The following is a 13,126-nucleotide window of genomic DNA, read 5'->3' on the forward strand; positions in this document are numbered from 1 at the left end:
GATATACTTGGTGTCAATCAAACTATTAAATTATACAACAATCTACCTATTCAACTTTAAAGCTGGTCGCCGTTAGGTACGACGACGAGCGAAGCGAGGAGGAGTGTTAGGTAGAACTGCGACCATATGGGCAGAACCATATGTCTCGGAAATTGTATTTTTGCTTGTTCATTTTCACTAGGCGTTTATATGAAGTTTATCTGAATCCCTTAGGAACCACAGAGGTTCCATTCCAACTCACACTGGCCGCTGCTTTGCGGTAAAATGATATATGTCGACAGACGTAAAGTACGGATGTAGGTAAGTTTGACGCTTAGAAAAATCGATTATGTTCCATGCAAATATAATGTTTAAGTATTTTTTATTAATTAGTAATTCCGTGTTGTTAAACTTTCAGCAAACTCAATCAAATAAAGTTTATGAACGATTTGCCGTGGTTTGATTGTGAAACCACACCTTCAACATTATGCTGTTGGTTTTCATGAATAAAAAACGTTCTGAGTATAAAATAGTATACAGAGTGAACATTATACTGGTTGCCTGTTATGCAAATACATTACTATGCTACTAAACTATAATTACTTTCGAAATTATGCAATTCGTTTTAATGTATTTGTTTTTATACCAAATCATAATTTCTGCATATCAAAATTATGCAATTCAAATTATGAAAAATGAAATTTCGCAAATTGTTATTATTAAAAACATTACACACCCGTAATATTTTTGTCTTAATTGATAAGGATTTCCGCAAACTAACGCCCGAGTCTATTAATTATTTAAAATGTTAAATGCATTTTTAATTGTATTTAGGCGTAGAAATATCAAACGAAACAATCGTTTAATATTTCGAGGTGTCTCGAATTTTAGCCTGGAGAGTAGATAGTCCAATAAGAAGAGGGAGTTGCAAGATGCGGTATTGTTTTATTACTTAAGGCATATTTCTAGACCGGTTGTTTCGCAGCTCTTATATTGCAAATTAAGATTATTTTGAAATGCGGTTGCGTCACCAACCCAGCTTAAGGTGTTCCAATAGGAAATCGGACCTTGTTTTATTTAAAAATTTAAACCGGTTTTTTCGCAGCTCTACGTTATTCATTGAGCTTATTTTCAAGTTAAAAACCAGCTCTACCACAAAAAAGTCAAATTTGTGATTACCTGGTTGCGGAGGCGGGAGCGGCGGCATCGGCGGAGGCGGAGCGGACGGCGGGTGCGGCGCATACGGCGATACACCGGGCGATCCCGGAACGGAGTCGCAGCTCGCCGATCCCATGGAGCGCGGCGGCGGCGGCGGGATCACGGGACTCCTCGGCGCTTTCACCACTGGCGGTTCAGGCCGATCTAGCTCGATCCCGGGAGGGTGGAGCCCTGCGTCCGCCGCCCGCGCTCTAGCTTCATCCTGAGCCTGAGCACGCCGCAGCGCGGTCTGCAGCGCCATCACCCTCTGCCTGTCCGCCGTCAGTCTACACTTCTCGCAGTTGCAGTACCGGTACTTGCAATAGCGCTTGTGCCCCTTCAGCTCCACTTTTAGCCGGTGGTTGCGACAACGCGCGCAGTTCGGCGGGGCGCGCGGCACGCCGGAGCTGGAAGCCCCGGGCTCCGACCGGTCGTCGTCGTCCGGCGCGCGGCGCCGCCACGGCCCTACGGACACCATAACGCGAAACACGTGCGACCCGGCGCGCGGCCACAATGCGACTGCCGTGCATGCTCCGCCCCGCGCCCCTCCCCGTCTGCGGAGCATTTACTCCCGTGCAGATGCACTTTAGCTTTCAAAAGAAAAACGCCGTAAGCGCCTTTGGAATCCATATGTAGTTACGACTTTCTCACGCGGTCGGCAGATTTCGTGTTCGCAAATTATAGGGTGCGGAAGTTTGAGAAATCGTTACAATCATTATTCCGATATTGAGTTTAATGATTTTCGTCATGCAAATAAATCAGTACCTTTTCTTCCATACATTTACATTTTAAGGTAGGTGCTACTTTATAGATAATCTCTGGTATTACCTCTCAAAAGCTGGTATTTTATAACAAGCTGTTTTGCGGCTTGTTTTGTGTCAACCTGAGTGCCTCTCCTTTGTCACCTTGTTTTGTCGTCTTTAGAATTATTGCTTGTCTTTTCAATAAATTTACTAGGTAAGTGTGTTGTTAAACTCGGTAAGTAACATACTTAAATTGCACTATTGTCCAATAGAAACAACAATATGTATCCGTTTTTTACCACATTTTTTAACGGTCTTATTTAATAAACTGATAGTTAATATGGAAACGATAATAAAAAAAAATGTGACCGCGCTCGCTAACCGTCCCACTTTGTCGGTTGCTATAAGGACGCCTTGTCAGGTTATTCGTATAAAGATACAAGCAAATCTCGTCCTTATCGCTAGCGACAAAGTGGGACGTTTTCCCCGCCGCGGTCACAAAATAGCTTATTTTAGAAAATATGAGTAGCAAAGAGTACCTACGTGCCGGACATTATTTTCATTCATTCATTCACAAGCAAAGATACATTGACTGAGTAAGATGCGTAAAATCTAAGACAATCGTGCTTCGAATTTGACAGGTAAACGAGATGGTGCTGTACGTAACAAAAGTTGACGTTTGACAATTCAGTGACCGCAAAACATATGGCGCAATACGTTTAAGACTTTACCTCTCTATTACAATTAATTCTCTTTGTTCATAAGTAAACAAAGTTCAGTTGCCCATATATGTAACGTGTTAGTGACTATGAAAAATTTCAATAAGCCCTAGTTTCCTATTTGGGTTGGAAAAGGGCAGTTGCTTTCGTAAAAAAAATATGATGAAGATGTATACTAGTCACTCGTCTGGAAAGTGGAGTTACCATCAAAAGCGCGCAGTTGTTTTATGTGATAAACGCAGCGTCAAACGCCATGCTTTTGCCGTTGCTGCTTGCCCATTTTTAATCAGAACCCCAAGTGTACATTTTATTCGATAGCGTGACGAGCGTTCGCGTTTGCGTTATGTCTATTATTGTATGGGAATTTGGACAGCGCGCCAAGAGGGACGTTTTGGAAACTCAAAAATCTGATACATAATGACACTTAACGCAAACGCGTACGGCACGTCACGCTATCGAATGAAATTTACACTACGGGTACAGATAATCTAATGACTATACATATATTGTTATACACGGTAACGCAGCGGTAAGCGCATTGTCAATTTCCCTACATTCCGTGATCGCGTGCGTTCAACGATGTGTCTATCGCATAAAACAACCGCTTAAAGGCACGTGACGTGGCATTCCCATTTGGCGAATGCACCGTTAGCGCAGCTTCTGCGAATCTCTCACGCACTACGCGCACGTTGCAACATCGTAATACCTAATACACGCGAGCAAATTAGCATGTCGTTCACAAACTTGCAAATCGCCGTTAACTTAAGCTTCTTTTTGTACCTCAGATACTAAACATGACACTATGTATGACAGTCTGATTGCATCAATTGTCCTTTTTTGGCTTCTGGGATATCAACATTGAGTTTCACTTGCCACCATCTTAGCACAATTTAAGAAATATAAGTTATTTACTACTTAAATGTTAATAATAATAAGCAGAAGTAGTAGTAATAGAAACCAGGTAGATAGAGTAGTTAATTAGCCAACCAAACGACCATTTTAGTACCTGGGGGCCTACCGCGAAAACCGAAATTCGCAAATTGCGGAGATATTTTTTTTTACTCTCACTAAGACGTAATTAGAGCGACAGAGAAAAATGCCCGCAATTGACGAACTTCGATTTTCGCGGTAGGCCCCCTGATTATCTATCCTTAAACATTTATTTCACTGTCCGGGTCGGTCCCTCATGATGTCTAATGACCTTCATCACCAAAGTTGCATCTGGAGCGGAAGATCTGCCTGCACCGGATTCTGTCCAGCGCGTAAAAACACTAAAAACACTTAAAAAGTCAGATCGTTGCGAATTTTCGCATCTGCAATGCGCACGGCAACAAATGCTCCCGCGTGCACTCTACGCGGATCGCGGGCGCGTGAAGTGCCGTCGCGTACCATAGTGGGCACAATTCACTGCCCATTCCTAAACCGTATTACCACGCAATAAGGTTCACTGATAACCAGCCAAGCGTGCTGTTAATACAGACACACGCACTATCGCATGTGTCCCCATTCATGTGTGTGCGTTGGCGCGTAATTATTTTTTAACTTTTTAAATATTATAACATTTTCACGTTTTTTGTAAATAGGTAATCAGTTAAATTGTGTAAGTTCAAGCCGGGTTTGTCTCATTTTGTATTTTTTTTTACACTAAGGAACCGATTTCACTTAACCGTTTAAAATTCCATCATTAATAATAGTGATGCTTATTATTCTTAAATCTTATTAAATATATTGCATCAGTTTGCAAACCCCCTTCCGGCTTTTGAACCAGGTATAGAAAACTCAAAAATTAATTAAGAAAATATAGCATATTATACTTTCCATCAAAATTGATTAGAACGTAATCGGTTGAGCCATTCATGAGTTTTGTCCATAGAAAATCTGTTCTTATTAAAACGTCGTAAGTGACGCGAAACAACGCCCTTTGCCTTGTATGGCTTTTTCATATCGCATAAAGATACGGAACCCTCCATTTTGCGTGGCCCGACATGCAATTTTACTGTTTTTAAATAGCCATAAAAAATATTTTTTATTATTTTTGTAAAAGCTAATGCGAAAAAATAGTTTGTAGCCCAGCGGTAAAACGTGTCGAAGGTCGTGGGTTCGAATCCCGGCTCGTACCAGAAAACAACTTAATTTAAGCTTGAATTAATGAATAATTGCATATTTGCGAAATAGGGGTTATAATAAGTTGTTACAATTTTAATTATATACTCTACTCTAATTAATTGAGCGTGCAATTAAAAAATCTAAATTTCGTGGCTGAAAGTCATACAAAATAAGGATGTATTTTTACTAAACTAAATGTAATGCTTACATTAAACTATAACTTAATCTTAGCATTTAAGAGGGAAGCATAGGTACATCGTGATAGTCCATACAAAAAAAAATGTTTTTCCAATTCTAAATATTTTCCATTCTCCATGATTCTTAGTAGGTATGTTATTGACACAATGAAAAACTAGGTTATAAGGTTTTCCTTTTTTTCGAAATTTACAATACAATTTTTTTTTTTTTTGAAAATGCGATACCTATAAACCTGGAATATGTTATGCTGAAGCGATCAACATCAAAATCAAAGTGATTTGTTTAGTGGTAGTAGTAAAACTTTTTATTGAACAGAAATTAAAACAAAACAGGAAATAAAACACTCATCATTAGTACAAAGGCGAACTCATCCCTTTAAGGGATCTCTTCCAGTTAACCTTTGAGCAATTGAGGGAGAATTGGAGACGGTAGACATCCGTACTGTACAAAGTGACGCAAAAAAAATAAAATAGAAGAGGTATTTATTTCAACCTACAATATACATGCAATGGTATATGACCTACAACAAATATATACACATATATACAACTAAATACATATATATTCTATAATATATATTACATATATACAAAAACTATACCGCACACATCCTTTAAATTAAGTTTCGTCCGAAAGCCATAACTTTTTAGATTTAGTTAATAGAAAACGTTTTCTTCCGAAATAAAAATTCACAGAAAAAATACCGTTATTTCTCTAGGATGGCAAAGCTAGGATGATTTTTAGGGTTCCGTAGCCAAATGGCAAAAAACGGAACCCTTATAGATTCGTCATGTCCGTCTGTCTGTCCGATTATGTCACAGCCACTTTTTTCCGAAACTATAAGAGCTATACTGTTCAAACTCGGTAAGTAGATGTATTCTATGAACCGCATTAAGATTTTCACACAAAAATAGAAAAAAAAAACAATAAATTTTGGGGGTTCCCCATACTTAGAACTGAAACTCAAAAAAACTTTTTTCATCAAACCCATACGTGTGGGGTATCTATATCTATGGATAGGTCTTCAAAAATGATATTGAGGTTTTTAATATCATTTTTTTCTAAACTGTTCTAGTTTGCGCGAGAGACACTTCCAAAGTGGTAAAATGTGTCCCCTCCCCCCTGTAACTTCTAAAATAACAGAATGATAAACCTAAAAAAAATTTATGATATACATTACCATGCAAACTTCCACCGAAAATTGGTTTGAACGAGATCTAGTAAGTAGTTTTTTTTAATACGTCATAAATGGTACAGAACCCTTCATGGGCGAGTCCGACTCGCACTTGGCCGCTTTTTTATATCTCTAGGAATTTTATTAAATCTTTTTACATATACAATATGGGTGCACAGAAGCTGCTCAAAAATATGGGTCCACAACTGCACACCATCAGTTGCTCAAAAATAGGGGTACACACCAGTTGCTCAAAAATATGGGTGCACACCCGTTGCTCAAAAATATGTCCCATAGCACCTATGTCGGCGAATTAATAGCTTTGGGACATATTTTTGAGTAAGTTGCGTGGACCCATATTTTTACACTTGACTGTACATTCTAAGGTTTTTTTTTCCTTGTCATCCGATTGTTCTATATTACTATCAACATTTTTTTAGTATTGCTTGTAATTGGACAAATACGGCTATCTCGTAAATATATAGAGAGGGTAGAGACATTAATAGAGACAAAGATTAACTGAGTTAAATAAAAACACGGTGTATGTCCACAGAGGTATACAGATGTCCAAGTTACGGAAAGTTTCCGAAAAAATCTCGGAAATTTCAGGAAAATTTCACAGAAATCAAAGGAAACTTTCATTTTCTAAACAATGATGTATTATAATAACTTAAGATAGGTTATAGAGGCGTTCTAAAATTGAAGCGCTTTAAATTACCTTGTGACAAATTGTACAAGTTGCCTTCAGTCGCACCTGGGCAAGCGAGAGATGTGCGCGTGCTAACGAACCCACCGAAAGAGGAAGAGACAAGTTCATGTTCATGTTTAACAACGAGTATGACAAAGACGAATGTAATGCGAAAATTAATCAAACATAACAGATTCTTTCGTAGGTAAATATGGTAGTATTTTTCGTCCTCCTTATGTATGAGAATATCTATAGTTATATAATATCATTGTTTCGAAATGTGAAGGTTTGATTCCTATCCAAAAATACATACCTATGAAGTATTTCCCAATTTTTCCAAGTTTCATAATTTTTCTAGTTTGTCCATCTGTACTGTACAACCTATGTATATACACCAACAAATAAGTAAGGTAAATGGTGCTTTAGGGGCCAACAGTCAAAAAAATTGTTAATGTAAATTGTCTAAAACTACAGATAGACGAGGGTCTGGGCCATTGAACCACGTATTCCTTGTACTCTAAGAGCTAGCCCCGGAAAAAGGTACCGTAAAATATGCATACTTTGTTCCGCACTGGGTAGTTATTGTGTTCCAACAGTTTTAAAATAAGAAGACTATATGACAACATCATTCATTCACCGTTACTTCTGTTTTACTCATTTCCTCAAAGGTTAACTGGAAGAGATCCCATACAGGGATAAGTTCGCCTTTGTTGTATTTAATTTACTCTGTAACTGTGTTTTTCGTGTTTTTATTTCTATGTACAATAAAGTATATACATACATACATACAACCTCATTTAAGTGTTACAACATGATACTAGTCGTAGTGATGGTCTACTTTAAATCGGGACATATATCAACAAAACAACTACAATATTACTTTTACAATTTAAATTAGATTTCGTATTTTGGAGCAAATTTCGGCGCAAAGTAGGCTCATTTTATGGTATATATACCACTACGTATCCGCTAGTGCTGTAGTGTGCTATATTTTTATCATTTGGCCAGGCTGCTGTCATTAGTAAAGGTCAGAGGCCCTACCGCGAAAATTTCTATTTCTGCCTCATTATTGCACGGATATGAGGAGTGCGATAAAAAATTTCAACTTTGCTATTTTTACGACAAGCCAGGAGAGTTGTAAAATCATTTGAACTTTGAAGGTGTGCAATTCGTAGAGGTCTGTGTCTTGGTTTTAATTTTTACTTAACTAACTAATATGGCTTTTACCCTAACGGGATCAGTGTAATAGCTAACTAACTAATACATATATACATAAATAAATATTAAGATTTTGTTTATTAAATCACTAACAAACTAACATCACATTTGAAATGTAAAATTACATAAAACACTGAATAAATAAGCTTTAATAATAATAAAAAAACTAATATGGCTCTTTACAATATCACCGCCTGTATCACCGTCTGCCTATATCTATGATCAATTGTTTTTCTTTAAGCTGTGCCCTGTTACTGAGGTGTGCCAATAAAGAGTATTCTATCTATCTATATATCTATGACATATTTTTGTAGCTAATCTCTCTACTAGCTCTCCGTCTACCTACACTGAATACGTGAATAACATTTTTTATCGTTGTCACCATCGACAAATCATCTCGTGACAGCGGCCATCATGGTATTACCATGTGAAACAATCGACAAGTAAAAAATGGACGGTACCGTCAAAGTAAATACCGATATGACAACTGATAAAAACTGTGAACCTATTTTGAGCCTGGTTGTTGAATTTTACAACATAATCTTTCGCTACAAGTAAACATGAAAAGATTTTAAATTACGTTTATTTTTTTAAAGAGCTTTTCGAAACTAACGAAATAACGGTATTTTTTCTATGAAATTCCATTTCGGTAGAAAACGTTTTCCATTAACTAAATCTTAAGATTTGTTAAATGGAGTATTGTAGAAAACGTTTTCCATTAACTAAATCTTAAGATTTGTTAACAAATCACTTTGTTTTTGATGTCGATCGCTTCAGCATAATATATGCTAGGTTTAAGGGTTACGCTTTTTGAAAAACTTTTTTTTTCTTTTAGTTTTGCAAAGTTTGAAAAAAAACGGACATAGGTTTTCCTTTTTTTTTTTTTCAAACACAACCTAGTTTTTAAATGCGTTAATAACATACTAAAAAATGGATGGGAATCACGGAGAATGGAAAATAATTAGAAGTGGAAAAACGTTTTCTCTTTGTACGAACGGCCACGTTCCCTCTTAAGGTAGGTAGGTATTGTAGGTAATGGGTTTATTCTGATAAGTTTTCGGGCGAGTTGAGATGAAATTAGGTAACTATTTATTTAATCTTTATTGCACAAAAGAAAACCTTATAGTACAAAAGGCGGACTTAATGCCATGAGGCATTCTCTACCAGTCAACCTTTAGGCAAAGCAGAGAGATTGTGGGCGGTGCTACTTTAACAACAACAACCAAATATAATACAATAACATACCATACATACATAATACATACATACATAAATATACATACTTATATTTCTTATAATATATATTAACTATGGCTAGTGTTAAGAATTGGCCAAGCTTCTAACTCTACAATCTACAAGCCCTTCACAAACTCTACATCTTAGTCAAAAAGTCTGTGGCTTGGCCGTTTCGCTACCATCACATGGGCGTAGCGTGAACATTTTTTTCACTGTTCATTACTTTTCTGTTATACAAGTTCTCGAAACGAAACCCACGGTAATATTGCCCACGCCCTAACCTATGTCTCTATCTCTTTTACCCGAACAAGCGAAAGACTCCATTTAACAACAAGCGTAGCGAGTGGTTAGAAAAATTGTATCTTGAACGTTGCGAGGGTTTCAAGACACGAGGGCTAAACAAACTTTGCTACCGAGTGAAAAACGACATTTCTCACCACACCAACGCGAATACATAAGAATACTATAAGTAAAACATTACAAATCCAAATAAATGCGATTACACAATTATTATACATTCAAAATCATCACTTAAAAGTCAACTCCACCAACCAACATGGGGAAACAGATTACTTAATTACTTTGCCACTCTTGTGGATAAAAAGCAATTTTCTCATCAGTTTGTGGCGAATAAAGAGGGTTTTACACGCTGGTGTGGTGCAAAAGAAATATAACCAAATCAAATTGTTATTTATTTGTTTAAAATTTATTGCACAAAAGAAAACTAAGCGCAATGGAAGCGCTGGTGGCCTAGCGGTAAGAGCGTGCGACTTGCAATCCGGAGGTCGCGGGTTCAAACCCCGGCTCGTACCAATGAGTTTTTCGGAACTTATGTACGAAATATCATTTGATATTTACCAGACGCTTTTCGGTGAAGGAAAACATCGTGAGGAAACCGGACTAGACCCAACAAGGCCTAGTTTACCCTCTGGGTTGGAAGGGCAGATGGCAGTCGCTTTCGTAAAAATTAGTGCCTACGCCAAATCTTGGGATTAGTTGTCAAGCGGACCCCAGGCTCCCGTGAGCCGTGGCAAAATGCCGGGACAACGCGAGGAAGAAGAAGACAGGTGTACAACAAATTGCCCAATGCAATAAGAAACATAAAACAATTAAACCCGTTCATATCAAAACTACAATCTTTTTTAATAGAGAAAGCATATTACTCTACCCAAGAATTTATGGGAGATAATTTTACATAATAAGACATATTAATTATAAGTAGTACTTAGTACGTATATATAACATAAATATAAAAACAAACTAACTTTGATCTCCTCCATAGGTTAAGTAAAATAATAATCATAATATATTATAATTATATGTATTTAAAAATAATGTTCATAAATGGGTACCTACTACTATATTTAATAACTTTAGCCCTAGCTAGCTATAAGAATACTTGCAATATCCTTTTCAGGGTGCCATGTGTTTCTATAATTGAAACGTAATAACTATGTAGCATGACTCGCAATAAATGATTTCTGATTTCTTATTGTATTGTATTATCGTACAAAAGGCGGACTTAATGGCAAAAGGCATTCTCTACCAGTCAACCTTAAGGTAAAGCAGAGAGATTGTGGGCGGTGCTATTAGCTATTAATATTAACATAATTTTTAAGAAGAAAAAAAAACCGACTTCAATGAGGGAGACCGGTGAAAGAACGATTATTGTTGATTTTGGATTTCATACATTGAAATTAAAAAGACAGCGTCCTACGCCTAATTATATAGGAAAGGAGGTACAATACACATTGTCAACCTCTATTTAACCTTAATTTAGGGGATGAATTTAAAAAAAAAGCTGACATAACTTTTCTTGTATTTTAACAATATGCCTTTATACAAAGTTTCAAGTTCCACACTCAAAAAATGTTTGATCTCCATACACATTGTATGTGTGTAAGGGGTTAAAACCCCTTTCTCACCGCCTTGAGGGATGAATTTTCAAAAACGCTGATATAAATTTTCTTCTATTTTAATAAAATACCTTTTTACAAAGTATAAAGTTCCTAGCTTAAAATAAAACTTGAACCCCATACATCATCCCCTTTTTAACCTCCTTAGGGGTTGAACTTCTCAAAATCGCTTCTTAGCTCTTGTACACTTTATAAATGCAACCTAGTGTGTAAATTTCAACTTTCTAGTATTTGTAGGTTCGGCTCTGCGTTGATGAGTCAGTCAATCAGGCAGGACACGTGAATTTATATATAGATAAGATGGGCCTTAGGAGCTTAACACTTCCTGTTTAATAAATCCATGCTATACAGGTACTTGAACACGCAATGTCAAGGCCAAAGGGGAGAGATTTGCATCAACATGTCCCTAATTAACGGTTTAGCTTATCTGTTGTATGCATCTAATGAGCGGGGTAAAGCGTAAAAGATTGCTCATGGTCACCCACGGCAATTGCAAAGTTGACATTCGGATGGCGACTGCTGTAAAAGCTGCATTACTGTTGCGACATTACTGACGCTGATATCCATAAAGTATAATAATAAAGAGACGAAATCGAGAGGGGGGAGATGAACGAACGAGATGCTCTTACGGAACTTTCAATAGGAGTAGCAGAGAAAGCGCTATTATTGTTTGGCCGTCATAATCTCATTTGTCCTTTCTGCCTACTTCTTAAAAGTCCTAAGTGATGTAGACGTAACTGAATGTCATTCGATACGTCCCTGGTGTGAGGTATGAGTGGCCGTGTCCGCCGTTAGGCTGCGATGGCTGTAGCGGGTCGCTCTCCATCGATGTGGGGAGGTCATTCCACGTCTTTTTATGGACGTGTGTGCTGCTGGTGTTGGCCAGCTCTTGGTTACTGATCGTTACCCAAGCCTACGACCCCTAGTCTGGTGATACCGTTTGAGCGGGGCCAGGTTTCGGGACCGCGGTGAAGGCGACCGGTACTTACCTTAGCTGGCGTGTGCGGCGTGCACATTAGTGACGCTGATGCCGCCCATATAGGGTTGCCATCCGTTCGGGTTTCGCCGGATTTGTCCTAGTTTAGAGGGCGTCCGGGGAGTGTCCGGGGAGAACTTCATTTGTAGTCCGGGTTTAAAAATTTAAAGCCTTAGGCCGCCCGCGACACACGCACAACCTGTTTAAAAAAACCTGTTGACATGTCCGGGTTCTGGTCTCTAAAATCCGGGGTTTTCACGCGTCTTGTCCTGGTTTCCAAATTTTAGAGATGGCAACCCTACGTCCATAGAGGGGGAGATGACCGAACGAGATGCTCTTACGGAACTTTCAGTAGGAGTAGCAGAGAAAGCGCTATTATTGTTTGTCCGTCATAGTCTCACTTGTCCTTTCTGCCTACTTCTAAAAAGTCCTAAGTGACGAAGACGTTTATTGTTGCCCACCGTTTTATATGGTGGGCAACAACCCGACCAAATTACGTAGATTGTTTTCGGTATGTTGTCAGATATGATTAAACGTATTATTTTTAATTTTGTCGCATTGCGTTAATATGTTCTGTCCCTCACGGGCGCACGCGGTAAGCACATCAATACGATCCCTCCATCTATGATGCTGCCAATTTCCTTGATTAATCATGGCACGATCGTATAGGGTCAAAATAAGTTGATCTAGTACACGTCTAGAGACTAATCCTTGACTAACCCCAAAGAGGTGAAATTCTGCTCCGTTCTATTTGTAGCTATCAGGTCAAATTTGACATATAAATGAGGACGATATATTCAATATATTCAAATAATCATTTATCTTTATTTTCATACGAAAAAATCCTATTCGTGCACGACATATAAAATTTGTAGATATAATATTTTGAGACTATTTTGCCTCTCAGATTCACAGTATGGTTATATGCATTAGCATTACATTAAAAAAAAGGTGTTTTCCCATTTATTTATAAAAA

At 37.8% G+C, this 13,126-nt stretch overlaps 1 protein-coding gene across 1 annotated transcript; it reads right to left on the reverse strand.

Annotated features, from left to right (window-relative positions):
• Positions 1-723: 723 nt before the first annotated feature.
• On the reverse strand, positions 724-1,713 carry LOC133533316 (doublesex- and mab-3-related transcription factor 3-like). Its single transcript, XM_061872282.1, has one exon. It carries the CDS (start codon positions 1,652-1,654, stop codon positions 1,007-1,009), a length of 648 nt encoding a protein of 215 aa, XP_061728266.1. The 5' UTR covers positions 1,655-1,713; the 3' UTR covers positions 724-1,006.
• Positions 1,714-13,126: the final 11,413 nt, after the last annotated feature.

Source organism: Cydia pomonella, unplaced genomic scaffold, assembly GCF_033807575.1.
Source record: "Cydia pomonella isolate Wapato2018A unplaced genomic scaffold, ilCydPomo1 PGA_scaffold_153, whole genome shotgun sequence".
Classification (NCBI taxonomy): domain Eukaryota; kingdom Metazoa; phylum Arthropoda; class Insecta; order Lepidoptera; family Tortricidae; genus Cydia; species Cydia pomonella.